Source organism: Phasianus colchicus, chromosome 4 (assembly GCF_987193195.1).
Source record: "Phasianus colchicus chromosome 4, bPhaCol1.hap1.1, whole genome shotgun sequence".
Classification (NCBI taxonomy): domain Eukaryota; kingdom Metazoa; phylum Chordata; class Aves; order Galliformes; family Phasianidae; genus Phasianus; species Phasianus colchicus.
Window position 1 is genome coordinate 11,615,264 of NC_143439.1, and position 27,927 is coordinate 11,643,190.

Genomic DNA, 27,927 nt, shown 5'->3' on the forward strand with positions numbered 1-27,927 from the left:
CGGCTGCCGCCCCGCCCGCCGGAGCCGCCGCCGCCGCGGGGCGGCCTCGGCTGTGCACGGGCGGCGCCCGGCCCCGCCCGCCGCCGTCCCGGGCGGGCGCAGGAGGCGGCCTCCGCACCGCGGGCACGGTAAGGACGCGGCGCCGGCTCCTGCGGCTGGGCGGGCCGGGCGGTGACAGGCGGCCGCCCGAGGGAAGGTGGTCGGCGGCGAGAGCCGGGGCGGCGCGCCGCGCCCCTTCTGCGCGGCGCTTTCGGTTTCGAGTGGCCCCCGGGCGGGCGGCTCCCGGCGGCTGTCAGCGCCGGCGCGGCCTGCGGGGCGGCGGGGCAGCCCTTGTTTACGCGGGGCGCGGGGAAGATGGCAGCGCGGCGGCCGGCCGCTCGCTCTCTCGCTGTCATGCGTGCTGGCCGAGCGGCACCCGGCCGGCCGCCCCCCCTCCCCCAGCCCGGCGCGGGGTGCCCGCCCTGGGCTCGTGCCTCGAGTGCGTCGCCTCTGCCCTCGGCGGCTCCGGCGCGGAGCGGGTGCGGCCGGCCCGCGCGCTGCGCTGGGCGGTCCTCGGCGCTCCCAGCAGCGGGATTCTAGCGGTAACGCGTCCGGGCTGCTCTGCTGTTCGGGGCCTGAAAGCTGGGGAGTGGGGTCCGCGTTTCGTGCCGTAACTTTGGATCGAAACGGCGTGCGTGCTGCTGGCGTGTTGGAGAAAGCTTTGTAGCGACGCGTTAGCGTACGCTGAAAGCTCCTCCCGGGGCTTTGGTACAGCTGCCTGGTTTATTGGGTGCTGAGGAACAGAGAGGTCTGGATCCGTGGTTGTTTGCACCAGCCGTCGCTTCCCGGATCCTGAGGAAGCTGCAGGTCCACGTGCTGTGGGTCTGAGCCAGGGTTCCCCGCGCTCTGCCTATCTCCATTGCTATCAGTTATTTAGAAAAGGGAGGTTTTGTACGGCCCCTTTGGTGGCACTCCGTTCTGAGGTTCCAGCAGTGCCTGCCTCAGAAAGCCCCAGAACGTGAGGCTGTGCATCCTTGTGCTGCGCGGTCGCTTAGGCCGGTGAGGGTCTGTATCTCCATAACTTCCTGACTTGAATTGCTCTCACCCCTTTGGCCTCTAGAACATCCTTTGAAAATGAATCCTGTTCTGTGCGTGTCGCTTCCTTTGTTGTTGTGCTGTTTTGTTTCTAAACCCGCATCCTTAACTTTTTTCTTCGCGTTGGTCCCTGCTCTTTTATTATGTAAAGCGATGAATAATTTTTCCCTACTCTGGCCTGCCGGGGAGTGGAAACGGATGTTAAGGGCCAACAATTGACACGGGGGGAGAGGAGGGCTGGGACCAAACAGGGCGGTGAGGGGCGAGAAGGTTTCAGTACCACTGGGAAGGGAGCCTGCTCGTAGGGTAAAACGTGGCAGGGTCCAGATAGGTGTACTGAAGTCACAAAGCTTTCTGCAGAGTGCTGGTGCTTTTTACGTCACCATGAACTTAGGCGTCCTGGGATTCATCAGCTTCAGCTATTGAGCTTCCAGAACAAACTTTGGATGGTCAGGTTTCTTGTTAAATATATATGGAAGTTGAGTTCCTCGAGTTCCTTGCTGTGTTGGTACGCTGTTGATTGGATCCATGGTAATAATTCCTGTGTGTTCAGCAGTAGAATGACTGCTTTGTGAGATGGGAGCTCTGGTGCTTGGACACGTGTTGTGGCAGGACACTGTGCTCTGAGCACTCCCCTGTTTGAGTTCTTTTTCTCTACCCTTTGTTGTAGTTGATAAGGTGCTGAAACTAGCCCAGACTGTCTGTTTTGTTTTCCTGAAATGCAGAGATTGACGCACGTTAGCTTTTTCAGCAGACCTTGTGATTCTTTAGCTATGGAGGAGTTGTTCTTTCTGCTTTTGCAGAAGCTTCTGATTCTAGACTTGTTTGGCATTTCAGGAAAACACAATGAACTCACAATTTCTTCTGTCAGGGAAAACGTCTTGGGAAGACCTTTCAGTTGACATAACGTGTTTCTTTTTAAGTTTGTAGGTCTCAGGGAGAAATGACATTTACTGGTGTGCTCGAGGTGCTGCCTGTGCAAGGCTGCTGCTGTACCCGTAGGAAGCCTTGTTGCAGTTAGTGGGATTCGGCGGCAACCTCAGCCACTGCATTTCTGTGTGTACAACTGATTCTGTGTGCAAGCCAACTTCTTTAGCTATTCTGACCAAACCAAAGGAAGGCCTGCTTGAAAACACTGGTATGTGATAGTGCTGCTGGCCGCGGTCCTGCTCCTGCGGCTGTATCTGTGTAGGTATCCGCATAAATCTATCCTTGGGGTTTTGGATGCCAACTGAATAAAAGGGAGACATTGTTCCAAAGGCTCTTACACGTTTTCTGAGTGCTGCAGGAGCAGCTGCCTCCCGTCAGTGCTACCCAGCGTTCTGGGTGTTTTTCTTGTTTTCTGTGTGGGTACAAGTGTGTGCAGCTTTTTTCAAGCACCGAATTTTCTTTTTCTTTTGTTTGCTTACAATTGAAGTAAAACTGAACTGACTTGCAGATTTATGCTGAGTTTTGTTTTGAGCCCAACCTGGCGTTGGAGAGGTGACGTGCTGTGCCATCTTATCAACTTTAATTTTGTAATTCTTTCGAGCTGTGTGCTTGCTTTGCTGTTGTACACCGAGGGATTGACTTAAGGTTCTGTTTTTGGATGGCTGTTACGTACTCAGCACAGCTGTGGCATGCAGTGTTTTTAACCTTGTCTGGTAGTTGCTGAAAGCATCATAGGAGCGTTTGGATTTCTGGGGGAGGTTCTTGGGTATGTAGCACAGACCATTTTGCAATTCTAGTTTCTGAGGGTGAGAGCAGCTAGCTTTCTTTCTGTTTTCCCACAGGGTATGTGTAAAAAGAATTAGATACAGTGCAGCAAAGCCCTTTTCCCTGTTGTAAGGGACTTGATGGGGAGCAGGCCCAGAGTTGTATGACATTCAAGGTGGAGGCAGGAGGGTGTCCCTGCATGCCCTGCGATAGGGTAGAGAGCGAACGCTTGGCCGCTTCCTTCAGCAAGAGATGTGTCTGCAGGAATCTATCGCGTGCACAGCACACGCCTACCAGGATGTGTGTTGTCTGAGCACTGCTAAACCGGGCTGCAGTGCAACTGGGTCGGTGAGCTGCTGTCTTTTTCCACCCTGCCAGGTTGTTGAATAGGAAGATTCTCTGTGTAAAGTTGGAATCCTGATTACCAGAGACTCCGTGGCTTTCATTCATTCCTTTCCTGGACTGTTTTGTGTCATCTGTCTAAATATACCACCTTTTAGTGAACGCAAGGGTGTAGTGCACTAATGATTCTCCCATATAGTTTTCTCTTTGAGGGTTTTATTTATTAGAAATGTTGGCTGTAACTGGAAAGCGAGGATTATCTAAGAGCATATGTGTTCTTACATCACCCTAACTCTGCTTCTATAGGTAATTGGTTATTCACTTAGAGAGAAATCAGTGCAGAAGTCGTCTAAGCTTCTTCCATCCTAGGAGGCAAATAAATACATTTCTTTCTTCCTTTTTTTTTTTTTTTTTTTTTTGGCATAATCTGATCTAATCACAGAATTGTAGGGGTTGGAAGGGACCTCCAGAGATCATCGAGTCCAACCCCATGAAATGTTCTCTCTTGCTGCAGCTGTGTTAGCCACCTGTGTGGGATTATCGTAGGTTCAATATGACCATACAGGACTCATGGTTTAGTGTATGAATATTTATTTGTATTGCCATACAGCATGGGGACCAGGTTAGCTTTGTGATGTGCTTAGGCTATGCAAAAGTGCTGCCTGAAGCTCCCTCTGCTTTTGTATCAGTGCGTTATTCCAGAATTGCAGGAATAATGTTGAGGCTTGGAATTGGTTGGAGTCTGTGCTTCCAAACTGAAATAAATTTTCCATTTGTTGGACTCTTTCTTTGGGTTATGATTGTGCTTGGCAATATTTCTAATGTGGATGTACATGGAAAAGTAGAAAAGTCTGTTTCCAGGATAAGTGTTTTTTCTTTTCCTTTTGGTTATTTTTGTCTACGTTGGGCTTTGGAGTTGTATTACAATCATAGAATCATGGGCTTGGGTTAGAAGGGTCCCCAAGGATCATCAAGTTCCAACCCTCTGCCACAGGCAGGGCCACCAACCTCTAGATCTGGTAATACACCAGGTTGCTCAGGGCCCCATCCAACCTGCTCCAATGCATTGATCTCAGAGGAGTTAGCTGCTAGGGTCATTGATATCAGATTGGCTTCTTATGTCTGACGTGGAATATGTGCTTTCTCCTGTAGAGCTAAGAAGCTAAACTTCTTAGGTTGCATCTTGCAGTAGTAAACTGCTCCTCAGTGCCCAGGGTTTATCTGCCTCTTGGAAAAAAGAGGAGATAAACAGTAATACTTATATTAAATATATAGCAGTTGTTTAGAAACAAAGCTCTGCTCCTCAGTCTAGTCAGGAGAGATTGAAGGAGGTGGAGGTTGCGTATCTCTGTTAGCTCAACCAGTCTGTGATTTACCCAACTTGGAGTGCTGTGATATGAAATTACCTTCTTCAGACTCTAGAAAAAGGAAAAAGTGGTGCTGCTACAGTGCTCTTTAATTTAAAAGATAACCGTAGATGAGAAATCAGATGTGTATTGATGGAATGTGTGTTATATTGCAAAAAGGCAATTTGGCTGAAAATGTTATAATGAATCTATAGCTTTATGGCTGTGGAATCGATAGAAAAAAGGAAGTGTCATTAAAAAAAACATATCCTAACTTAATAGCAGCTCTAGAAAAGCCGTGCTGGCTCAAATTGCATGAGTTGTATGTATCTGTGCCTCTGTAACTTTGAATTTCTCACTGATGTCAAACATCAGCATCGTTGTTATTTATTATCTTTTTATTAATAGTTAATCTGATTGTTAGTCTGACGAGTAAGTTCTGTCTTTTCTATATGGCAGTATTCAGTGTTAACTTTACTAAGGTCAGTACAGTCTTTCTCTTGTGTTCGCTGGTGCCCTTTCTTGATGTAGAGATGCAGCATGCAGTAACTTTCTTAAATAGTGAAAGTCTTTTTAATATCAGCTGTGCAAATAACTTAAAATTATTTTGTATTTCAGCCACCCTCGCCTAGCTGTTTGACAGAAGTGGATTGTGAATGTAAGCCTTTGATAACCTCAGCCTATCAGCATTATAGTCCTTGGGATAGAGAGCAGCTCTCCAAGCCTCTTCAGGGGATGCACCATGACATCAGCAGTGATTGACACTGGAGGCCCTGGCCTAGAGTTCGACAGCAATGGAATGAAAAACCATGAGGTTAGACAAATAGAATCTATTTACTAACATGATTTATACTTTCTATCCTACTTTGAAAGAAAAAGCTGCTGTAAACTTGTGTGTGAAGTGGACTAGGGAGTGTTTGCAGAGCAGATCACTTTTCAAGGATCTCTTAGTAGATGGATGTTTTATTGCAGAGAAGTGGATGTAGGAAGCTTTGAAGTCTGCTGTACAATTGTAGACTGAGCTTCCAGAATTAAATTGCATATTAAGCATCTCTTTAAATTAAAGGTCTTAGGTGTGACTTAAGGTAGGATCAGGCGAGCAAAACAATAGAAGAACGTCTTTCAAACATTGTATTTGCTTGTATTTTGCATTCTTAAAAAAGAAAGAAAAGAAAAAAATCCACATCAAAAGCATTCTACTGTCCTGTAGGTTGTAGTAAATACTGTAGCTGGCAGGGTTCTACTCCTGCAACACTTGAACAGATTAAATATACTGTCACGGATATTTTGATCCTTAAACAAAGAAAGATAGGCATGTGGGCTTCAAATTAGCTAGTTCTTTTATGGTAACTTACATACTTAATCCAAAACATGAATGTTCATAAGATACAGGTCAGACAAAGGCATGTTGCAGTATATGCACAAAGGCTTGATTACATTTCATGTGGAGCAGAGGGAGAAGAAACACTTCGTAAAGCTGAGTAACTTAGAAGCTTGGTCTTTTCCAATATCTTAAGATTTAAAGCATCAGATAACTTTAAGTGCTTAGAGTCAGTAAAAAAGACCTTTGAGATTCAGGAGTATCCCCTGGGTGAACAATAAGCTCTACTTTGTTTTTTGTAATCTCTTCCTTTAGAACAAAATTTCCTTTAAAAATCTTCAGAATTGTTATAATTATTAAAAAAAATATGTAAAAGCATAAGAGGAAAACACTGATTTCGAGTTCAACAGTGCAGTATTTAGAGGGTTTTTTTTTTTTTTTTTTCCCTTTCTATAGGAAAATGAGCCAGTCTCTGAATTCCCAGCTGTGATTGTGGAGCCAGTGCCTAGTGCCAGACTAGAACAGGGTTATGCTGCTCAGGTCCTGGTTTATGATGACGAGACTTATCTGATGCAAGATGTAGCAGAGGAACAAGAAATTGAGACTGAAACTGTGGAAACAGGTAGACTTTATTTTTTCATTTCTTTCATTTCTTTCTTTCTTTTTCTTTTTCTTTTTCTTTTTTTTTTTTTTTTTTCCTTTTTTTAGTAGATTTTCTTACTTTTAGAAGTTCCTGAGGAATGTGACTTTACGTTTACTCACAGGGTAGAGATCCTGACCTGGGATCAGATCTGTTAGCACTGGAGTTAATTGTACTTAGTTTCAGCAGCAGCAGGACTGGGATTTGACAGGTAAAAATGTCCCCCTCAGGTTTAGGATGCTGTATTCTAGCACTGTGTGCCCTCACAAGCAGGGTAATCTTCATTTATGCGTTTGTTACCTACTTATGCAGGAGGTTAACTAGATAACAACCTGGAGCTCTTAAAACTCAGCTGAGCTAAGAACCTGGTTAGAATTTAGTTCTACCGTGTCTGAGCCAAATAACTGCATGACAACTGGCAACATGGACTGCATTGTTCTACCTAGCTTATCTTCAAACTCTTTCCCCCTTCCCACGAGCTCTATGCCCTGTTCCTTGCTTCCTACCTTTTTGGTCTGAGAGCAGTTTTATTGCTGCTTTAGTGGCAGGAGTGCATGGCTGAGGGGAATGGAATTGGACTGTCCTGTTATAGGCAAAAAGCCTAATGGACTGAAATTAACTCATGCTATATGGTAAAATAAGTTATGAATGAAGAAAGTAGTAGAGCTTGGGCATTAAAGCGCCTGACCTGTGCACAGAAAGATACACATACCTCTAAACCTTCCTGCAAAGAATGTGCTCATGGGCTCTGAACTTTCTGAGAAGGACCACTGGCTGTTTGAACTGTCTGAAGAAATGAAGTTTGTGTTCCTATGAGAGCCTAGTGACATCTGATTGTCATGCTGCTGCCATGCTGCAGTGGCTGTCAGCCGCCCCATCTGCTTTCTTCTGCTACTCATACTCATCAAACTTTGAAAAACATTCCCCTATGCTAATTTTGCAAGAACAAATAGCAGAGAAACAATTAAACTAAAATGTTTTATATTTTTGCTAGGATTAGCATGATGATGTGGCTCAGTTCTGGGGCAGGGAACTGCAACCAAAGGGAGGAAAGACCCTACTGGGCAGTCTGTTCTAAACCCCTTGAGTGGAGCATGGCTAGCTGATATACCTATCTTTGGGCTGCTTAACTTAGAGAGAGAGTTTGAATTCATGTTGTCACATAGTCAAAAGACAGCTGGCTGACTCTTCTCACAGTTATTTAACATAGTAGTGTAGTAAATATATGCACGTTTCCATCAGACAAAGTAAAAAAAAAAAAAACCTCCAGTTTCTCCCTAAACAGTGAGTGCAACTGCTCATGCATTTTTGGAATCAGAATGTTAATCTCACGTGGCACTGCATCAAAAATCATGTGCATCAACTTTGTAAGATATGTATTAACTAATTGTTCAGATCTTGGAATGCTTCCAATTTAACGAAATGTGGTTTGAATTAAATATACTAATTATAAGTTACATTAATGTAAAGGAAAGGTATGAAATGTGGCTTTTTTAGAAGTTACTTTTCCTACCTATGGTGACAAAACTTTTAAGATGAAGGTAAGTGGGAGGTGAGGGTGTTCTTCCCAAGAAGCTGACTTTTATGAATTAAACCTGTATTTGAAAGCTTTCAAGTGCTCATATTTTGATACCTTCTGCATTAAGAAGTGTTGCTTTTTGAACATTAAGTATCCTGTTTCTTGTGAGTAAGATTTTGATAGCTTAATGACAAACAGAGCAGCACTTTTAGAATAAGGAGCTATTGCAAGTGAGCTCTTTCTGTCTTTAAGTGTTATGTTCTGGCCATGGCAAACTGGGGGAAATGCCAATTAAAAACTCATAGCTCTTCTCTAGGAGTCTTTCTTTTTAGCTGCTGTTCAGAAGTATATTCTGTATGTTCAGAAGGGCAGGAAGTATAATGGACCCAGGAAGCATTCACTTGGATAATGTTCCATTACAAGCAGTGGGCTGCAGGAGTGTAAATAGGAGTGTGTTATGATGAAAAAGTCATTTACAGTGAGGGTGGTGAGGCACTGGAACTGGTTGCTCAGAGATGTAGTGGAAGCCCCATCCCTGGAGACATTCTCAGTCAGACTGGACTGAGCTCTGAGCTACTTGAGCTTGCTGTAGGTGTCCTTGTTAATTGCAGGAGAGTTGGACTAGATAACCCTAGCTGGGCCTTCTAAGGGTTCATTCCAACTCAACCAATTCCACGATCTGTGAATGCTGATGATTTTTTATTTAATTTGAGGGGAATATATATATATATATATATATATATTTCCCCTTTTGGACACTTTCTAGTCTCCTGCTAATCTATCTTGATTTGTTACTCGAGGATCATTAATCATAATTAGTCAATTAACTATAAAAATTAATCCATGAACTATAAAAGTAAAGCCCAACAAGGTTTCCATAAGAAACAAGAAACACCAGCTGGTTCAAGTTCTGTTTTTCTGTCCTGAAATAAAAAGCTGCCTGTGTGCTGGGAATGGGGAAAAACTTGATTAAACGAGTTATTTAGGGAAAATGAAATGCAAGGGTTTTAATATTTTCAAGTGCCCCTACGACATTCTCAGTGGAAGTAAAAAGCCTTTCTGATGTTTCAAAGGGAAAGTGTAAGCCTTACACTGAAATAATAATTAAATTTATCTTCCTGTCCGTGATATCACTCTTATTGCCCTTTGGACTCTTGGGAACAGTTACCACCTTTGTTTATTGGAACAGTCAAAGTGTTTCTCTCATAAGCCTTCTTAACAATTGGTTTATAATACGTGGATTTTGTTTGCTTCCACTTCCTGATTACTTGTCTATCCTTACAGTGTTTAGCCCTTCACAGCAAAACTGTTGTAGTTTATGTTACAGCATAAGCTACCGTCCCTAAAGGATCAGCCTCTCTGAAATGGAGTTTTTATAGTTGTCTGCCATGACACAGAGCCCCTAACGTGGATGTATGTGTCAGTTAATGAGATGATCTAATCTTTGGGTTTACTCTCTATGCAATCTGAAAGTACCACAGACATGATCTGCTGTTCTGTATCATCATCTGTATGTGGATGATGCTTTGTCTTTGAGCCGCGTTTCTTGGAATGTGATGTTCCATCAGAAGTCCTTCTGTGGTGCAAGCTGCAATTCAGTTTTAATTCTATAAATGGTAATGCCACAGAGGGGTGGAAGGTGTGCGTGAAACTACTTTCATGTGCTTTCATGGACATCTGAAAATGAGCCCCTCTAGGATTACAATCTGATGGAAGAATATTGTGCTACAAAGACAACAATAATGGTATGTTTGTCTGTGATCTCTTAAGGTTTTTTTCTGCTCAGAAGTTCCTGTAAGCTATCTATTAAGTTGATAACCTTCCTTAAGGGGGGAGGAGATGGATATGCAGTGAATTAAGGCTTAGCTCCTCCCCTGATTAAAAGAGATGCATGAAGAAATCTTTACTGTTAAGGCAAATCTTCTTTTACAGAGGAAATCGCAGGTTATTACTCAGTTATCAGCACGAGAACCAGTTATGTGTGTCTGTGTAACAAAGTTACCTAATTGTTACCTGTTCAGCTATCTGCATCTCTTTGTCTTCTCTCATCATCATTGAAGTTGTTTTCTGCTGGCTTATTTTATGTGAGTGTGAACTTGTGAACTCTTTGGTTTCTATTAGTCATTAAATGTGATATACTTAGATCTGGTAAAACCTTACATCTGATTTTATTACGTGTACGTTGGGATTGAACAAAGCAAAGTATCCTTTGTTTTGTCCAGATGTGATTTGATTAAGCTGCCTCTTCTACAAGGCAAGTGGACATTTGGTGGACGTTGCAGTAGTGCTGACATATTGTGGTGATTGGTCTTTGTCTCCTTACTCAGACAGCGTGACCGAAATTATTCTAAGTGCAGAGCAGTTTGCTGTAGAAGGCTGTGCTGATTAGAAACCCAAGTCTGGATGTTCTATGAACCGCATTAAACTCTCAGAGTAAGTTGGCACTGTCTTCATCAAGGAGCTGAGGTGATGCCCATTAGCCAGATGGAAGAAAAAAAAAAATCAGCCATGAAGCTTTGAATAAAGTGTGGAATAGTTGCTCTACTGCAAGGATTAAATGTCCCTAACGCATTCTTAGGTTTAGAATGCGAGTTAACATGGTGTAAAAAGAGAAATTGCTACTACACCTGTGTGAGTTCTCTCACTGCCAAGAAATCCATTGCATTTTTGCTAGCTAAATATCAGTGAGGACAAAACAAAACAATGCCCCTCCAGTTGCATGTGCTACTTTGTGTAGCTCTTGGAGCATTCCTGCTACAGACAGGTACATCTGTTTTCAGTGACACTCCTAAATCAGATGCGAAATTCAGCTGCAACTGAAATTTTGTGTCATATTTGCTGGCGTTTCCTCTTCTGAGATATGAATGGAAAAGAGCTGGTGCAGGTGCTCTGTGGTTGATGTTTTTGTGTAGCAGTAACGGCCTGGTTGTGGTATTCAGTTCTTTCTAGATTTCAGGTTTCTACCTTGCTGCTTCAGTACTCCACTGGTGCTTAAAGAAAAAAAAGCCATTGTAACGCTAAGTTTTTTGTTATAAAACCTAGCTTAACTTGTGCTTTTCAGTCATTATTATTATTTTCTATGGTAAATGTGAGGCTGATTGAATGGCTTGCTAGCATAGGTCATTCAGACTTGCACGATCTTTTAAACTTCCAAGTCTAGTTCCAGTTGGTAGTGAGGAATTGCAGACTGTTGATCAAAGAGTCAGCCACTGTATTTTACTGATGGCAGCTGAGCAACTTTGTAGTGTGTGTCTTGAAATCAGAATGCTCAGAATCAGATGTACGCTCATGCCAAGATGATTTTGGTGTAAGATAATGGTATTCATTGATCAGAAATATGGTGATAGACTCATAAGGAATAATTTTATTATAATTATGCAAGGGATTACGTATAACAATATTTTTTGAGACATACCTGTCTTATTCACAAGAAATCATGCTGGTATTGAGACTTCTGTTATTTCAAATGACTCCTTTCTGTTTACTTGCAGTATCCAGTCCTGAGCATGTTTTCCTTACTATGTGGGATCACCAATTGCCATACGAATAGTGAACAGTAGGAGCCTAGGTCTAGCCAACCTGATATGGTGTGGTCAGAGAGACAGCCTTAGCACAGTCCTGCCACCCTTAGTATCTCGCAGCTTCTTTGAGGGGCACGTTGTGTTTATCTTGCTGTTATTTCTGCTATTTTCTGTAATGGAATCCACGGTGGATGCTAATGATTGTGGTGATAGGCTGATAAAGGGGACTGCTGCATCCTCTTTTGTGTTTCTGAAATCTATTTCTTTACATCAGAGGGTTGCAATGCAATAAAGTGCCAGCAGTTTCGTGGTTGCTGTCCTCAGCAATGGGCTATCTCTGTAATTGCTAGAGGTAAATTGCATGTGGATTCTGTGCAAGACTGGCCTGGAATTCTGAAGTTACTTGAAACTTTCTACTTTGGTTGGCATTTAAGTATTGCTCCTCTGTTATCATAGAATCATATCATAGAATGGTCTGGGTTGAAAAGGACCACAATGCTCATCCAGTTCCAACCCCCTGCTATGTGCAGGGTTGGCAACCAGCAGACCAGGCTGCCCAGAGCCACATCCAGCCTGGCCTTGAATGCCTCCAGGGATGGGGCATCCACAGCCTCCTTGGGCAACCTGTTCCAGTGCCTCACCACCCTCTGTGTGAAGAACTTCCTCCTAATATCTAACCTAAACCTCCCCTGTCTTAGTTTAAAACCATGTCCTATCACTATTGTAGGCATTGATGTAGACTGCAAATGCCACCCAGTGATGGATTGCTGCCTGCCCTTGGCTCCTTACACTAGCAAAGTCAAACCAATCACAGCTGAGAATTAGTAACTGCTTTATGATAATTTGCCTTTTCTGACCGTAGCTTTATCATTCTGGAGTCTTCTGTGGATAAAAATAGTTAAATAACATGTCTGTCTTTCTGATTCAATGTCATTAGAGATGGGCATTGAAGGATAAAGGTGCCATTAGAGGGCTGTCATTTTAGCATGTGGAGTTACAAAGCTGGTGAAGGAGCTTCATCAGGGAAGCTACAATCTGCTAACAGATGTTTCCAACGTGTTCATCAGAACTGTGGTGGAAAAGGAAACTTGGCATGGGAAACTCTGGGAGATGAGACTTGCAATTCCTCTGTAGTTGCTGGATGTTGTAGTGGTTTTGAGGACTGCCTGAGGAAGCACTGGATAGATGAGCCTTTCTCTTTGCAGATCAGCTGAAATCTTTGTCTTATTTTGAATTTCTACATCAGCTGCCTTGCACACAGTTAATCCCAGCCCGCTTCTTCTCTTGGGTCGTCTTTCACTATTAAGGAATAATCAGTATAAAGGTGAAACTTAATTCCTTTAACGTGAACAGAGTTGTTTGTATGCATTATTAGGAAAGGGTGAAGTGATAGTTGTTTTACTCCTGTATTCCAGAGTGTAAGGAGGGATGGTTCACTTACATTGTATTCCTGTTATCCAAGTGCCTTCTCTGCCAAAGACTCTCAAGTGAGTGGGGTTGGAGATGTGTGTCTGCTACAAATGCTCTTGAAATCACTTGTGAACGCGCTAAGTGGTAATTCATCTGTGTCATTAACCTTAGTTTCAGTGTGGGCTTTCCTGAATAATGAAACGCTGTTGGGTTTCTCTTTTCTCCTTATTTCTGGCAGTCATTGCTTGTAGCACTTGATAAGGTGTGGGTCTACCTGGAGGAGGCCCGGCTGCCTTGCTGGCTGAGCTTGTGTGAACTCATTGCAGTGAAACACAGTGTATCCTAACGGGTTTAAAAAACCCTGTATTTATTTATTAGCATGGAGGAATGGAAGTTCATCTTCACGTGGTCCTATTCTGCAGTGTAACCATTTCTTGCCTCTTTGAGCCTCCCATCGTTTCATAGAATGTTTTTGCAGTCCTGTTGCTAGCCTGCTGCCTGGGCTGGAGGCTTTTAAAGAGATTAAAAAGTGCACGCTTGCTTTTTTTTCCCTAGCGACTGTATGTCCCCCCCAACTTGAAATAGTAAGATTAGATTAGCGGGACAAATCAATTAGCGTTCAGCATAAAATACCGCAATACCACGCGGTTCAAACCCAAGGAACCGCAGGGGAAAAGCGGCCTTTCTTCTTCAGGAGGGTTGGCTGGGCAGGGAGCTGCGTGCCCGCGCGGTGCCTTTCCGTGTCCTTGGGCCCGGCCCTGCGGGCAGCGCTGCTGCTGGGGAAGGCGGCGGTGTCCCCTAGCGGGAACGCGCTGCCGGGAGGAGCGAGCGCTGCGCTGCCCGTGTGCGGGGCTGAACGCGGTGCCCTACCGGTGTGTGTGTGTGTGTGGAGAGAGATACGGTCGTGAAATTGCGCTCCTAAAAAGCCGTGAGAGCGGCAGAAGGAGTAGGGGGCCCTCAGAAGGATGCGAGGTGCTGAGCAGTTGCGGGCTTTTATTCCGAACGCTTCCGACTCGCGCTTCTCGCGGCCGTCGCAGGGATGCTAAAACGGGACGGGAGGCGGCCGCTCGCAGCCGCGGCCTCTCCCCTCGTCCGCCGGGCCGCGGGCAGTCTGAACTCCGCGCACAAAGCGGCGGTTCGCCCCCTGCGTCATCGAGGGAGGGTCGGAAACGCGCGGCCGCGGGAGTCCCCGTGCGGGCCCTGCACGCGGCGCTCCGCGCGGTCGGGGCGGCGTCGCGGCACCCGGCGTCCGTTCGTCCGTCCGCCCCCGCCGGCCCCGCGCTGCGGGCGGCGCTGCCCCGCCGCCGGCGGGAGGCGGGCGGCCGGCGGGGCCCCGGCGCTTTCCCCCGCCCGCGGGCGGCCCCGCGCTGCGGCGGCGGCGAGTGCCGGCGCGGCACTTCCTGTCTGGGGCCGGCGGCGGAAGGATCGCGTGCGCCGCGCCGCCCCGCAGGAAGCGCCGCCGCGGTGCCCGCGCCGCCCGCCCGCCCGGCCCTGCCTCCCGCCCGCCGCCCGCCCCGCGGCAGCGACCCGCCGGCCCCCGCCCCGCGCGCCCGGCGGGCAGCGCGAAGCCGCGGCGGGAGCGTCAACATGGCGACCTCCCTGCACGAGGGGCCCACCAACCAGCTCGACCTCCTCATCCGCGCCGGTAAGCCGGGACGGGGGGGGGGTTGGGGAGCGCGGCGCGCCGCGACCGGGCAGGAAACGGGCTGCGCGGGCGGCGGCGGCACACGCCCGGCTCCGGGGCTCCGCGGAACGGTGCCGGGCGGGCGGGGGGCTGCGGCGGCAACCAGGAAGCGCGCGGGCCGCCGTCCGCCCGCCTCCCGCCACGCCGCGCGGACGGGCCCGGAGTCGCGGCGCGGCCCCGCGCTCCGCTTCTCCGCCCGGGTGCCCTTTTAAACTCGGCGCGGGCGGAGGCGCGCGCGGCCCACGTGTGCGGCGCGGCTCGGGGCGGCCGCGGTCCCCCTCCCCCCCGAACCGCGCGGCGGAAGCGGCCCCGCGCCCCCCGCTTTCGGCACGGGGGGGTGGGGGAGGGCGGGGGCGGCGGCCGGAGCGCGCCCAATGGAGGGCGGCGGGGCGGGGCGCGGCGGCCGCCAATGGGCGCGCGGCGGGCGGCGGAGCGGCGGCTCCCCGCGGGTTGGCGGGGCGCGCGGCGGCGCGGAGGAGCGCGGAGTGTAAACACGGAAGTGGCGGCGACGCCGCGCCGGGCGCACGTGGTCGTCCCCGTCGGGAGCCGCGGGCATCTGCCGCCCTGCGGCCTCTTCTTGTGCCCGTCGGCCGCCGTGTTGCGGTACGGCGGCGTGGTCGGTAGCGGGAGGCGAAAGCTGGGCCCGGATTGTTCCCGTTTGGGGCCGGCTCGGTTGCCGTCTACGAGAGCGTCTGCAGTCAGCCGGAGAACGGCCTGACAGCGCTGCTGTTCGCTGTGCTCCTTTAAATGCTGATAGGTGAACCCGGCGAACTTCTGGGAGGTGCATTAATGCCCGTGGGGCTGCTCCTGCCCGCCGTCCGTGCTTGGAATTGGGAAGCCCTCATCGCAGTGCTGCGCCGGTGCCTGGCAGCATTAAGGGATAAGCCATTGTAAGCCCTGGGGCTGCAGCTCCGTGCTGACCTTGTGCAGGTGAAGGGAGGTTGCTGCAGTGCAGCATCACAAAGCTCTGTTTTAGAAACCGTGGTCTAGCTCTTCCTGTGTCTTCAGTCCCGTGGTTGCTCCCGTTCTGGGAGCACTGTTCCCAAAGGTGCGGGTTGCTGGTGCTTCTTGCTGTGAAGCTCAGCTGCAGCCCTGTTGGGCTTAGTTACCAACCAAGTTGGGCTTTTTGCGACAGCAGCTGGGAGCCCTGAATACATGCAGCACGCAGCATTTGTTTGGGAAGGAGAGTGGGGTTGGGAGGTGTTCAGTCAGCATTGGAGATGATCATCAGGTGGCCTGTTTTCCCATTTAAAAAAGGAGAGCTGTTTTCTTTTCCGGTAGAAACATAGATTATTTTATAAGCAGATGTTTTTCTTCTTTTGTAAAACAGACCAGAAAACTTCATTTTAATGTGAAGTGTGCCAAAAAAAGTGCCCTAGAATCATATTACTTCATGAAAACAACAGGATGAGATTTGGGTTAAAAGAGTGGAAACAAATGTGGTGTCCCACAGCCATGGGCTGCCGCAGCCCGTGTTAGTGTGAGCTGCAGGGATGCTGCATGGTGAGGAACCTCAGTGATCTCCCATGGCAGTGTCTTTTGGCTGCAGTTGGCATTCAGGTGAGCACTGCTGCTCCTCTGGGTGCAGTTCTCCCCCATGCCTCTCATGAGGAGCACTCCCAGTGTTGCAGTACAGGGGAACTGGGCTGATGGCTCTACCTTCTGCACATCCCACCCTCTTAGTGAGCCTGTCCATCTGTACTTGCCCTTGCAGTCATCTGTTGACCGGATGTTTTTGAGAGTGGCCAAAAGAGCTTTTATTTAAAATTGGCACTGAGATCTGGATTGATGCTTTTCCCAATGTGTCAGTGCAGTAGGGTTACCCACCGCATCTCACAGGTGCCTTGCAGCTCCCATGAGCTGGGGCCTCCTCTCCTCTCCTCTCCTCTCCTCTCCTCTCCTCTCCTCTCCTCTCCTCTCCTCTCCTCTCCTCTCCTCTCCTCTCCTCTCCTCTCCTCTCCTCTCCTCTCCTCTCCTCTCCTCTCCTCTCCTCTCCTCTCCTCTCCTCTCCTCTCCTCTCCTCTCCTCTCCTCTCCTCTCCTCTCCTCTCCTCTCCTCTCCTCTCCTCTCCTCTGTTGGCACGGTGCTGGAGTGGTGTTGGAAAGGTACATAGAGGCACCTGAGTGACCTTGTTGCCCTTGTCCCAGATGAGCCAGTGATTTGCTTGTGTGTGGCTGAGACTTCCCTTGGGAAGGAGGAGCGCTCAGGTAGAATGTTGCCTGCAGGGCCTCTCTTGTGGGTGCAGGTACCCCAGGGCTTGGGACCGCCCCAAGCTGCTGCTGGGAAGGGCTGTTGGGACACAGCAGGTAACAACCTGTCCTTTGGCACGGTTCTCCGTGCCCGCAGGGAAAGCTTTTGTTGTTGCCCTGTGCTGGAATGCCAGCCTTATCAGGCACCTACTGCTGCAGGAGATAGAGCCCCCTAAATAGCATCTGGGTAGGGCAGTGGCAGAGGGTTGGCTCAGTGGAGGGTTTCATTCTGCTAGAAGTTTTGTTTTTTCCAGGTGTTGCTAACTTCTGTGTTTGTTTGTAGGGTTTTAAAGCTTCTAGTTCTTACTTTTAAATTCTGATTTGCTAGCTTTTCCCCACGTGTGCCTGCACTGATCAGTTTCTGTAGGGTTTCCCGAGGTGGAAGTAGCAGCAGTGGTATTTTCCTGCTTTCCAGCATGCAGCCATCACTTGTTTCTCATACACTGTGGTAACAGGATAGGTGCCTCAGAGCTCTCATGGAGAACGCTCACCGAATGCCCCTCGGATGGCAGGGGCTGCAGACAGGTGACCTCTCTGCAGCTAAAGATAGCCTGGCTGTCTGGCTGCAGCTCGGGCACCCGGAGAGACACATTGCCTTAAATGGTGAGCTGAGCTGCAGGAGCTGGCACCTTGTGCTGCGGTGACACGGGACAGGTGGCTGTGCTGCCTGGGACCCTGCGCAGTCTGCACACAGAGCAGCACCTTGGCAGCACCGCAGCTGGCATCCAGAATGCCTGGGCTTCCCTTTTTTTTTTGCTGTTGTGCTGGGTCTGAATGGTCTGCCTTGGAGTCACTTTATATTGGTTTTCTTTAACTACTTAGTGTTCATCAGTTTTCAGAACTCGAAAAAAGAGTTTTTTACCTTAATCCCTCAGCTGTTCTTTAAGAGAAAGCACCTCTTAGTGTTTGAATGCTTTGTGGTTCTGTTGTTTTCTCATTACCAATCAGGCCTGTTAAACCCAACTTGCCAATGTTTTCAGTATTAGGAAACAAGATATCACTGTTTTGCAAATTAATCTTGTATTTATATGTACGCTTTATCTAAATAGGTTGAAAATCTGAGGAGAAGTGATGTTTATGTTTTAATGGGTTCACGGTTGGAGATGGGCTTGCTTCTCTCTGCTCTGTAATTTTACAGCCATCTTCATTGTAATCCAGTTTATTTTGCTTAAATAGGAAGTAGAAGAGAAACCCTCAAAAATCTGTTTCAGTAAGCTCCTGAACTCCTAATAGAAGCTGGGAGCGTGGCTGTGAGCCAGAGATCTCAGAAGACAGTGTTGGTTCTTTTTGGCTGCTTGTCTCATGTATTCCCTAAACGTTTCTGTTGGCAGTAAGGTGTAAAGGTGTGAAGACACTGGACAACTTCTTGATCTTCATGTTTGAGATTGAAAAGCACTGATGTACAGTGATATGTATGGACTTGAGCCTGGAGTGTTCAAGGCCAGGCTGAATGGGGTTGTGAGCAACCTGGTCTAGAGGGAAGTGTCCCTGCCTACAGCAGAGGGATTGGAACTAGATGATCTTAAAGGTCCCTTCTGACCAAAACCATTCCATGATTCAATGACTTGTATGACTAATCTGGTCTCATAACACTTTTATCCTTCTGCAGTGGAAGCATCAGTTCACGGAAGCAATGTACACTGCACAGATAAGACAATTGAAGCTGCAGAGGCCTTGCTTCATATGGAGTCTCCTACCTGCCTGAGAAATGCCAGGAGTCCTGGTATGTCAGCTGCGGTTTCTCCTCCTCAAGCAGTTTTTCTTTCCACTAATCAGCAAAACCATCATACTGTAAAAAGCATGCTTTTAGGTGATGTCATTTACCTGAGTGATGTTGTTGGCTGCACATACTCGAATAGTTACACATTTAAAGTGCACTTTTCCATCTGAACATAAGGAAACACTGTTTTATTGTGCTGGTGATGGAGCACTGGCACAGGTTGCGCAGAGAGGTTGTGGAGTCTCCTCCTTGGAGATCCTTAGTAACTAACTGGAATGTCATGGTCACCCCGCTCCGGGCCTCTGTGCTTGAGCAGAGGTTGGGCCAGGTGCCCTCAGGCATCTCGTCCTACTTAAGTCGTTCTTTGATGCTATGAACCTGACATTTTGCTTTGCTAGAATAGTTACTTCAAGGGAAAATTATTTTCATCTGTTCTTTTGTTTTAGAAAGAATATCTGAATACAGGATGTTGTAAATTGTTACCAGTTTAAAAACCCAGTAGTCAGTGTTGATGATTCCTTTAACAGTACCTTCTTTCTGAAGTTACTTAATATACATCAGATGAAATCGTGGTCAGATTGGAACCCAAAAGCTATAAAGTAGGAAATGGAATTTGGGATGCAAACCAGTCCCATTTCTTGGTCCCAATTAACTAATGATCAGAGATTGAGCTCTAATTTTCTTGAATTAAAATTGAATCTAAAGTTGAACTTCAATCAGAACAGTATTGCTTTGATATAGCTGTCTTATGCTCAACAGTGATTACAGGTGTGCATGTTTTGGGGAGTCGACTGATTTTCTACATGGCAGTTTGTTGGAATTGAATCTTGCTACAGTTTTGCACATGCTTTGTTTAAAACAATTTCATATAAGAGAGATTAGAATAGTCAAGCAGAAACTTCATAACATATTTTTTCTTTTTTTCTCCTTTTCCTCTCTTAGTGGAAGTTTTGGTCCCTCCTTGTGTGTCAGCCCCAGAATTCATCCATGCAGCCATGAGGCCTGATGTGATCGCAGAAACTGTGGTAGAGGTGCCAGCAGATGAATCTGAACCAATGGATTCATCTCCTGTTCGAACATCCCCTGACATCCACGAACGAATGAAGAAGAAAAAAGGTGTGTATGGCTCCTCGTAGCAGCTACCTCAGGGTTTATTTCTTATGCAGGCAGCCACAGATGGTGCAGTCAGTATGGATGCAGATAGGTTAGATTAGCTGATTTCTCTGCTCGTGTTATCAGTGTGGTTCAAGTCTGAAATGTGAGTTCTTAGAGGACAGGCCAACACCAAAAGTAGTGAGAGAATGTGTTTCACCAACTGTTAAGGAAAAGGATTTCTTTTTCTGTTCTGTGCCTTGTTAAGTGGAAGTCTGCAGAGTGGTGGAAGGGTAAAGAAGAATTCAGAAAGGACTTGAAGGGGGTAAATATTTCTCTGGAATGGGCATGTGAGAGCAGGTGGTCTCAGGAGTCCTCGAATGAAACAGTAGGAAAGTTACTAGCTTACAAGTGCATAAATTGATTTACAGAATCAGTACAGTGTCTTTCTGGTGAGAGAAGTATCTTGTTTGTCTGATTGGTGTGTCTTGGAGGAGGCACTATTAGGAACAGTGAATGAGATCTAAGCATTCAGCTACCAAACGAGATGGCTCTGAATGGTTGGTATCAATCTGGTCTAGCAGTTTGCTTGCAGACATTCACTTAACCGTAGGAGGACTTTATTAGAGCTTCCAACTGTATGTATGCAGAGTTGCTTCTAGTTTAGGGGAGAAAAACTGCAGTGTCATGATAAAGCATTATATAGCTGAGATCTACGAGTTTGAGATTTGATGAAGTCACATGCATGTCACAAATGGCTGTAACTGCCCTAACTGACATAGGCAGGAAAATAATGATAATGCTTCTTTATAGCTGTATATTGGATTTAAACCATTTCTGTATTTTTTTCACTGTCTGTCTGAAAAGTCATTACTGGGCAGGTTATGTTACAGGGCTGGGCTCAGAAAGCTGAAAGTGCTTAAGGTCATTCAGATACAGCAATAGAACGATAACTTCTGTTGTCATAATTAAAGCTTGTTGAGTTCAGCATTTACTGAATAATATTATTCATCAGCAAAAGATAATGCTGCTGTTCCTGAGGAAGGAGAGTTACTTGCTGCTGCTCTCCTCAAAGTGACAGCAGAAGCCAGGGTTGTTTACAGTCTGCTGCCCTAAGTTATGATCCTCTCCCCTGCTTGGGCCCGTTTACCTCAATGGAAAGGTCAGTGGAGTGTAAAAGGGAGAGGATTTCCCTGACACAGGAACACAGCAGGGGGCTGTAGGGCAGGGCAGCCCCAGCACCACCCTGAGACCTGTGTCCCAGGGGCTGCACGCTGAGTGGAAGCTTGCCTGTAGCTTTTAATGGGCAGATGTGGAGTGGAAGTGGGAGTTTGTGGTTTCAGCTGTAGGATTTTATAGGAAAACTGATGCTTTGATGGGCACATGAGCTAGAATATTGAAAACTAAGCAGGGAGAAGAGTGGTAAGTTCCAGAGCAAAAGAGGCATGTGACTAAAGGAATGCAAATACAGTGGATTTACTTCATATGTGTGGTGTATACTTCACCTGCCAGTAATTCATCTGAAATGAGGTTAAATCTGCCAATGAAATAAGCAGATGAATGATCCGTTAAATTGGATGTGCAATAGTTGTAATCTAAGAATGTCAATTTATCCATACTTGAAGCAAGGAAATAGCATTAAAAAAAAAAAAAGAATGAACTGCTGCTTTCAGCAAAATCAAACTGCAAAATGCTTTTATTCTGCATATGTTTAATACTTTTTATTTTTCTCTGCATGTTTTGTGTGTGCAGCTGGCCGTAAACCCAAGAGCCAACAGTCAAGCATTTCAGATGGATCTCCAGACCTGGGTATAAAGAAGAAACCTAGAGAAGGCAAAGGTATAATTTTACATTGTTAAATCTAAGGTCATGTCATTTATATGCATTGTGTATGTCAGAGGTAAAACTAAGATCTTGAAAACTTTGGTGGGTCAATTTGCACTGACTTCATTCGGTCTCAACTTTATTTGATGTCCTTGCATTTGTTGATGCAAGATGGAGTACAAGGATGTGCCTAACTCCCCTGTGTGCCCTGTAATACACTCTGCTGTTAATCAACCCGTACATTTTCATTTGCTTTGCATTTATTGCTGTCTTTTGTGGTGTGTGTTAACTTGTTGCTAGGCACGTAATTCGTTAAGCTGCCGCTGTAGGACTTGCTCTGAAGTAGAAGTAGCTTGTGGGCATTTGTAATGGTGAGGGCTGGAAATGTGTTTCCTTAATTGATTCGCAAACTTCAGTGGAAATGTGTTGCTTGACTAATAGATGCAAATTGGCTTAAGGGTAAAAACAAATGATGATATGTTTCTCTGCTGCTTGAGTGAGGGGTTCTATACAGAAGAGTCCTTGTTCTTACTGTTTTTCATGATAAAGAGTCCTTTCTTGGTTTGCAAGTCCCAGCTTTCACCCAGACATCAGCCAGACCCACAGCACCTGCTCACAGGTTGAATTGCAGTGCAGTGTATCAGCTCTTAGCCCTGCCTGTAGGTGCAGATCTTGTTTGCAGCTAGCTTCACAAAAAGTTGCTAGGAGAGTGTGCTTACAGCTAGGAGAAAGAGAGTTTTAGTGACTCTCAGTAGCAGTGTACCAGCTGAAAAAGCATGCAGTTGTCAGCACGAGAGCTGTTACTTCAGGATTTGTTTGAAAGCAGGATCTCTGCTATTTACATTGTTCCTTATCTGGGGACAGCTCCTGAGTTATGCTTGTGAACAGGCTAAGGAAGAATGGATGCTAGCTCATGGAAACCAGTGCAAAAAATAATTAGTTTTTCTAGGCATCGGTCACTGTTGGTGCCTTTGGTTTTCACTGTAGCAGGTCTTTATATTTGCTGTTCTTAAAAGTACTTCTTGTTTGATTTTTCTAATTATTTTTTAAGCCTTCTTTGTAATTCTGATGTTACAATTGGTGCTTTCCGTTATCTGAAGAGCATTGGTGAACTGCCCTAGTTGCTGCAGAAATGACTTGCAGAAAGGAGGCTGTGTTTCTGTCCCTTCCAGTTTGTGTCTCTATTGGTGATTTCTCTCCCTAGCTGTTTGCTTTGTGAAGTGTGAGATGTTACTACTCTTTTTTTTCCAGTTTCTATGGGTGCTTAGGAGATGCTTATGTTTGTTGTTCTCACAAAGTATTTCAGTCCATATTTTACACCACAGCAGGCATAAAATACATTTTCTTTCTTCATGAAGGTTAATTTTAAGTCTTGCAAAATATTTTGTTACTGGCTTAATTTTTTTTACTGTTTCTTTCAAAAAATGATTTGCCATATGCAGGTTATTTTACATGTAACATTTCTGGAAAAACAGGAAGTATTGCTAGAGCTGAGTGCTTTCAGCAGAGTTAAGTCGTGGAGGAGGAGAATGGCTGGTTCTACACAGCTGGAAACAGGTGCAAGATGTAATATGTGTTTATGTCTACCATGCTGGATTTTGGTTGCGTGAGAGCAGTATGAATGGAAACCTGCTCAGTTAATACATTTTATAGTCATGTCTTTTTCTTCCTCAGAAGTCCATAGGCTTGGATTCATAGTATTAGGAAAGGTTAGTTTTCTAGGGAGAGAGGATTTAAAAATAGTTCAAAGTTCTGTTAAACATTTCTAAAATTAGCTTTTGTGTTAAATGCATAGCAACCATAATTGGCAGAGCAGCATGCCTGTAATATTGCTGGAGCTTACTGGCATACTAGATGGCCTCTGAGTAGCATAACTATTCCATAGCCCTCATGTGGAAAAACGTTATTCAGGTCATTAAGAGTTTGAAGAAAAAAGGAAAAATTGTTGAGTCAGCAGCTCCGTTCCAGCAGAAAAAATAAGGCACTTTCAGGAATGATTTCTCTCGAAGGTCACTTTTATTTCTGCAGAGAAGGTCACTTTTATTTCTGTTGCAGACTTCTACAGGATTTGTTGGTGAACCCAGAAATTCTATTTCTAAGGAGCTAAGAGGAAAAAAACAACAAAAAAACCCAGGATTAATTTCAAGGAACACACTACAAGTTAATATTTTTTCTCTTGTAGAAGTCTCTATGAAATGGGAACTTACTGGTCGCTTAGTTATTTGCAATTATGAGGACTTAAAACACTTAGCATCTTACAAACAGCATTCTGAGATTAATAAGTTAGGGAAGATTGTTCGGACTTGATAAATGAACTGAGAAGAATGATATAAAAAGCTGCAAGAGTTTGTTTTGTCAAAATTATCCTTCACGTCCTTAAAATACAGCATTAAGGTTATCCAGGATAATTCCAGGATTCTGGAGTACTCTTATTGACTCTTTTTCTCATATGAGTCCTATACAGATTTCTCTGAAATGCAGCTGGATTTTCATATTACTTGACTCAGTACTTGCTGTTTACTGGAGCACTTATTAAAATATTGGGTAGTCTGTCTCTGAGATCATCATCCAGAAGATGAAAACCATAATGAGATTTTTCTAAGGAAGTTAACTTCTTGGAATCTGTAAGAGTGGCCTTTAAGCTGCCTTAATATATTGTTTGTTGTTTGTAGCATGGCGTAACAAGTGCTGTGCTGGGCCATTAAACCTCAAGAGTTAATGGTTTCTTTGCACACAGAAAATATTGGGGTGTATGTTTTAATTTGCCCATGGCACCTGCTTGTGGCTTGGAAGCATGATCACATGAATTGAGATTGCCATTCTAAGGTTGCTACTCTTGTAGATCTGTCTTGGTTTTCTTTTCTTGAATTGCTTTAGCAGTCTTCTCCAGCAGTACTGATTAAAAGAGGGATCTTTTTTCCTTCTGCTTTTCTTTCCCTTTTCCTAGGTATAGTCAGAGTCCAGGCAGCCCTCATATTATGTTTTATGCCATCCTGATAGTGATTGTTGTAAATATTGTCTTGGGGCACTTCCAGTGGAAATTGTACTCCCCTAAAATGCCTGAGAAGTATATTGAATTCTTCTTCTGTAGGCTTCTTCATTCTGTACCTCCCCAGTTACAGGAAGGTACGTGGCATTTCTGCCATGTAAGTCCTTGCAGGAAGTAGCTGGACTGGCTTTGCACCTAGCAGGGCCTCGGTCATTCTGCAAGATACATTTGGACCAGAACACAGGGCTGTCAGCAGCGGGTGTGAGAGCCCCTTTGGTGCTGATTCCCAGTGAAGTCAGCAGGATGATCCTGGACAGGAGGTTGTGGCCTTATTGCTGTTTGAGATGGTTGGTTATTGAAGGTTGTATGCCTTTGAACATTATTTATTTCTATCTTCTTGTACATCAGCATCTTAAAATGCACTGGCATTTCTATCCTCTGCTTAAGAAACTGAGAAGAAAATTCTGAGCTGTTTTCCTATCTGTGCAGAGCAGCTGTAGGTTGTACTGACTTGGAACACCCTCCTCTACTTCTTTTCACTTTTCAAGAACTGGGAATGGGTGTGGAATTAAAGAAGCTCCTGTGCTATACAACAGATCACCAGGATTAGCTCCTTTCAGAATGTAAATATTTATGAAAGCTTTACTAAACAGAATGAATGAATGCTTGCAGGTTACATTACACACCATCCTCTGCGTAGCGTTTGCCTGTAATTTAGGTCATTTGGAGTTAGCTATATATGGAGAATTTTCTGCTGAAAGTGGATTTCTAATGTTCAAATGCTTTCTGATTATAGGAAATACAACGTACTTATGGGAGTTTCTTCTGGACCTTCTCCAGGACAAAAATACTTGTCCTCGTTACATTAAGTGGACTCAGCGAGAGAAAGGAATCTTTAAGCTTGTGGACTCGAAGGCTGTCTCCAAACTATGGGGAAAACACAAAAACAAACCTGACATGAACTATGAGACCATGGGAAGAGCTCTGAGGTAAAATCTTAAGCTGCTGAATTCCTACTACAATTTCATATCCGACTCTTAAATCCTCAAGTCTAAATTGAACTCTATAGAAATAATACAAATTCTGAGGTGTTAAAAACTGCCCTTCTGCTGACTTGGCTGATTAAACAGCGGTTTTGCAGTTCCTGTTGCTTTCCATGTTACTAGTTAATTTGCAATTTACCTTTAGATATTTGTGTTTAAAAGGCCAGATTTTTTTTAAGCTGGATATTTGAGATGCTATGCATGGTCTGCCAGCTTCTTGCCATACCTTCTTACATTTTATTTTTGGCTGTGGTTATGTTAGATTTTCTTGCTAGCACAGAGCAAGTTTTTCTTTAGAGTCTGTATCAGTTACTACTTAATGGTACTTCTCTTGCAGATACTACTATCAAAGAGGAATCCTTGCCAAAGTTGAGGGACAGAGGCTTGTTTATCAGTTTAAGGAGATGCCAAAAAATATAGTTGTCATCGATGATGACAAAAGTGAACCCTGCAGTGAAGATTTGTCAATGCCTACAGATGAAAAGTCATTGGAGAGAGTGTCTTTATCTGCAGAAAACCTCCTGAAAGCAGCAACCTCTGCACGCGGAGGAAAAAACTTGTCTCAGTTAAGTTGTACCAGAACAGAAAAAGCAGTCACCAGAGTGGTGAATATTGCCTCACCAGCACACGATACATCATCATCTCGCCCCTCGACAACCACTACTACTGTCCCAGCATCGTCAGCTCCCAGGTTTGTACTGATGTGGCTTGGGCTTGTTGTTCACCAATGAATGACAAGCAGCTTTTTAATTGGGACGGTGTCTTTATATGCTGGAAGTCTTCTCTGATTTACAGGCAGCCATGAATTGTGATAGAATACTGTGAAAGTGTGGTTTATGAGACAGCCGCCTGTCAGTGCACTTGCCCTCAAGCATATTTTAAAATCATGTAGAGAAGAGAGAGATGGATGCTGCTCAATCTACAGACTCCTATTATGAGATGGACAGGAGGTTTTTGTCATCGTTGTTTTTAAAGAACCAGTTAGAAATCTGCAGATTTGGGATTTGCGTACCCCTGTTTTCAGCTCTAACGGTTTAAATACACGTTTCTGTTTTGCAGGACTGTACGTGTGGCAATGCAAGTGCCTGTTGTCATGACCTCTCTGGGACAGAAAATTTCTACTGTGGCAGTACAGTCAGTAAATGCAGGGTCGCCGTTAATTACCAACACAAGCCCAACAACGGCAACAACTCCAAAGGTAGTAATCCAGACAATCCCTACTGTGATGCCAACCGCTACCGAGAGTGGAGACAAAATCACGATGCAGCCTGCCAAGATCATTACGATCCCTGCCACGCAGCTGACGCAGTGTCAGGTACAAACAAAACCAGGCCTGACTGGGTCGGGAAGCATCAACATCGTTGGAACCCCGTTGGCTGTTAGAGCACTAACCCCGGTGTCTATAGCTCACGGGACACCAGTGATGAGACTATCGGTGCCTGCGCAGCAGGCGTCCGGCCAGACTGCCCCCAGGGTTATTAGTGCAGTAATAAAAAGCCCAGAAGTGAAATCAGACACAGCAGCTGTAACACAAGAACGTGAAGTGAAAACGCTGCAGCTCTTACAGGAAGAGAAGACGGCAGATGGGAGCAAGACTGTAACCCATGTAGTAGTAGTTAGTACGCCCTCAGCTATCGCGCTTCCTGTGACAATGAAAACAGAAGGAATCCTAACGTGTGAGAAGTGAAGAACAGGTTGCTTCCAACGTGGACTTACGGACTGTTACTGTTTTGCTTAAACTGACATAATTGGGGAGGGAAGTGGAGGCGATCGCCATGTCAGAAAGGAGAGTTTGGAAGTGTTAAAAAACATGCGTTATTTTGGAGACTTAGTGGGGAGAAAAAGAAATATTTTTCCCGTGTTTCAGTGGGAATGGAACCACATTGCTATGCTGACAGAAATGGCCTCTTCCAGTCAGGAGACAGCTGAACCCATGGAGAAGGAACGATGGAGAGACTGAAAAGGGACCAAACAGTTCACTACGCTGTCACAGCACACTAAGACCTGGAACACTAAAATTGAATTGTGTGAGAGGTTTGCCTTGGTTTTTGGTTTTCAGGGAAGAGGAAAGTCTCATTTCTAGAAATGGCAAAGTTGATGAATTTTATATGCATACCAGCAATCACTACTGTGTGCCCGCAGTACTCAACTGGTGCTAAGTGAAAACCTCTGCTACTAGGTATTGTAGAATGTGAAATAAAGGAGATTGAAGAGCTTCTAAAAGAAGACAGAGACCTAGAGGGATTTTTGTATCATAGCTTAAGCAGATTTAAAATGAAAGCCTTAGACTGATTTTCAATTATCTTTCTTGAAATAAGCTAATGGCTTGTTTGTTTAAAGCTTTTTTATTGAAACAAATTTTTTTAAAAATCTTGTACCTAGCACAGTATTGTTATAGAATTACATGTAACATATTTTGTATGGTAGGTAAAGTCTGTCTAAATTTCTTAATTGTGGA

The 27,927-nt window shown here is 45.4% G+C and overlaps 1 protein-coding gene across 2 annotated transcripts; it reads left to right on the forward strand.

The window, feature by feature from the left end:
• Positions 1 to 27,666, forward strand: ELF2 (E74 like ETS transcription factor 2). 2 transcript variants are annotated; one of them, XM_031588800.2, is made up of 9 exons: positions 1 to 128; positions 5,076 to 5,271; positions 6,235 to 6,400; positions 18,411 to 18,524; positions 19,464 to 19,637; positions 21,366 to 21,452; positions 25,223 to 25,415; positions 25,807 to 26,160; positions 26,529 to 27,666. In XM_031588800.2, exons 2-9 carry the CDS (start codon positions 5,200 to 5,202, stop codon positions 27,154 to 27,156), a joined length of 1,788 nt encoding a protein of 595 aa, XP_031444660.1. In that variant the 5' UTR covers positions 1 to 128; positions 5,076 to 5,199; the 3' UTR covers positions 27,157 to 27,666. The 2 variants fall into 2 exon arrangements, with proteins under 2 accessions (XP_031444660.1, XP_031444661.1); XM_031588801.2 differs by lacking the exons at positions 1 to 128; positions 5,076 to 5,271; positions 6,235 to 6,400 and adding an exon at positions 14,385 to 14,513.
• Positions 27,667 to 27,927: the final 261 nt, after the last annotated feature.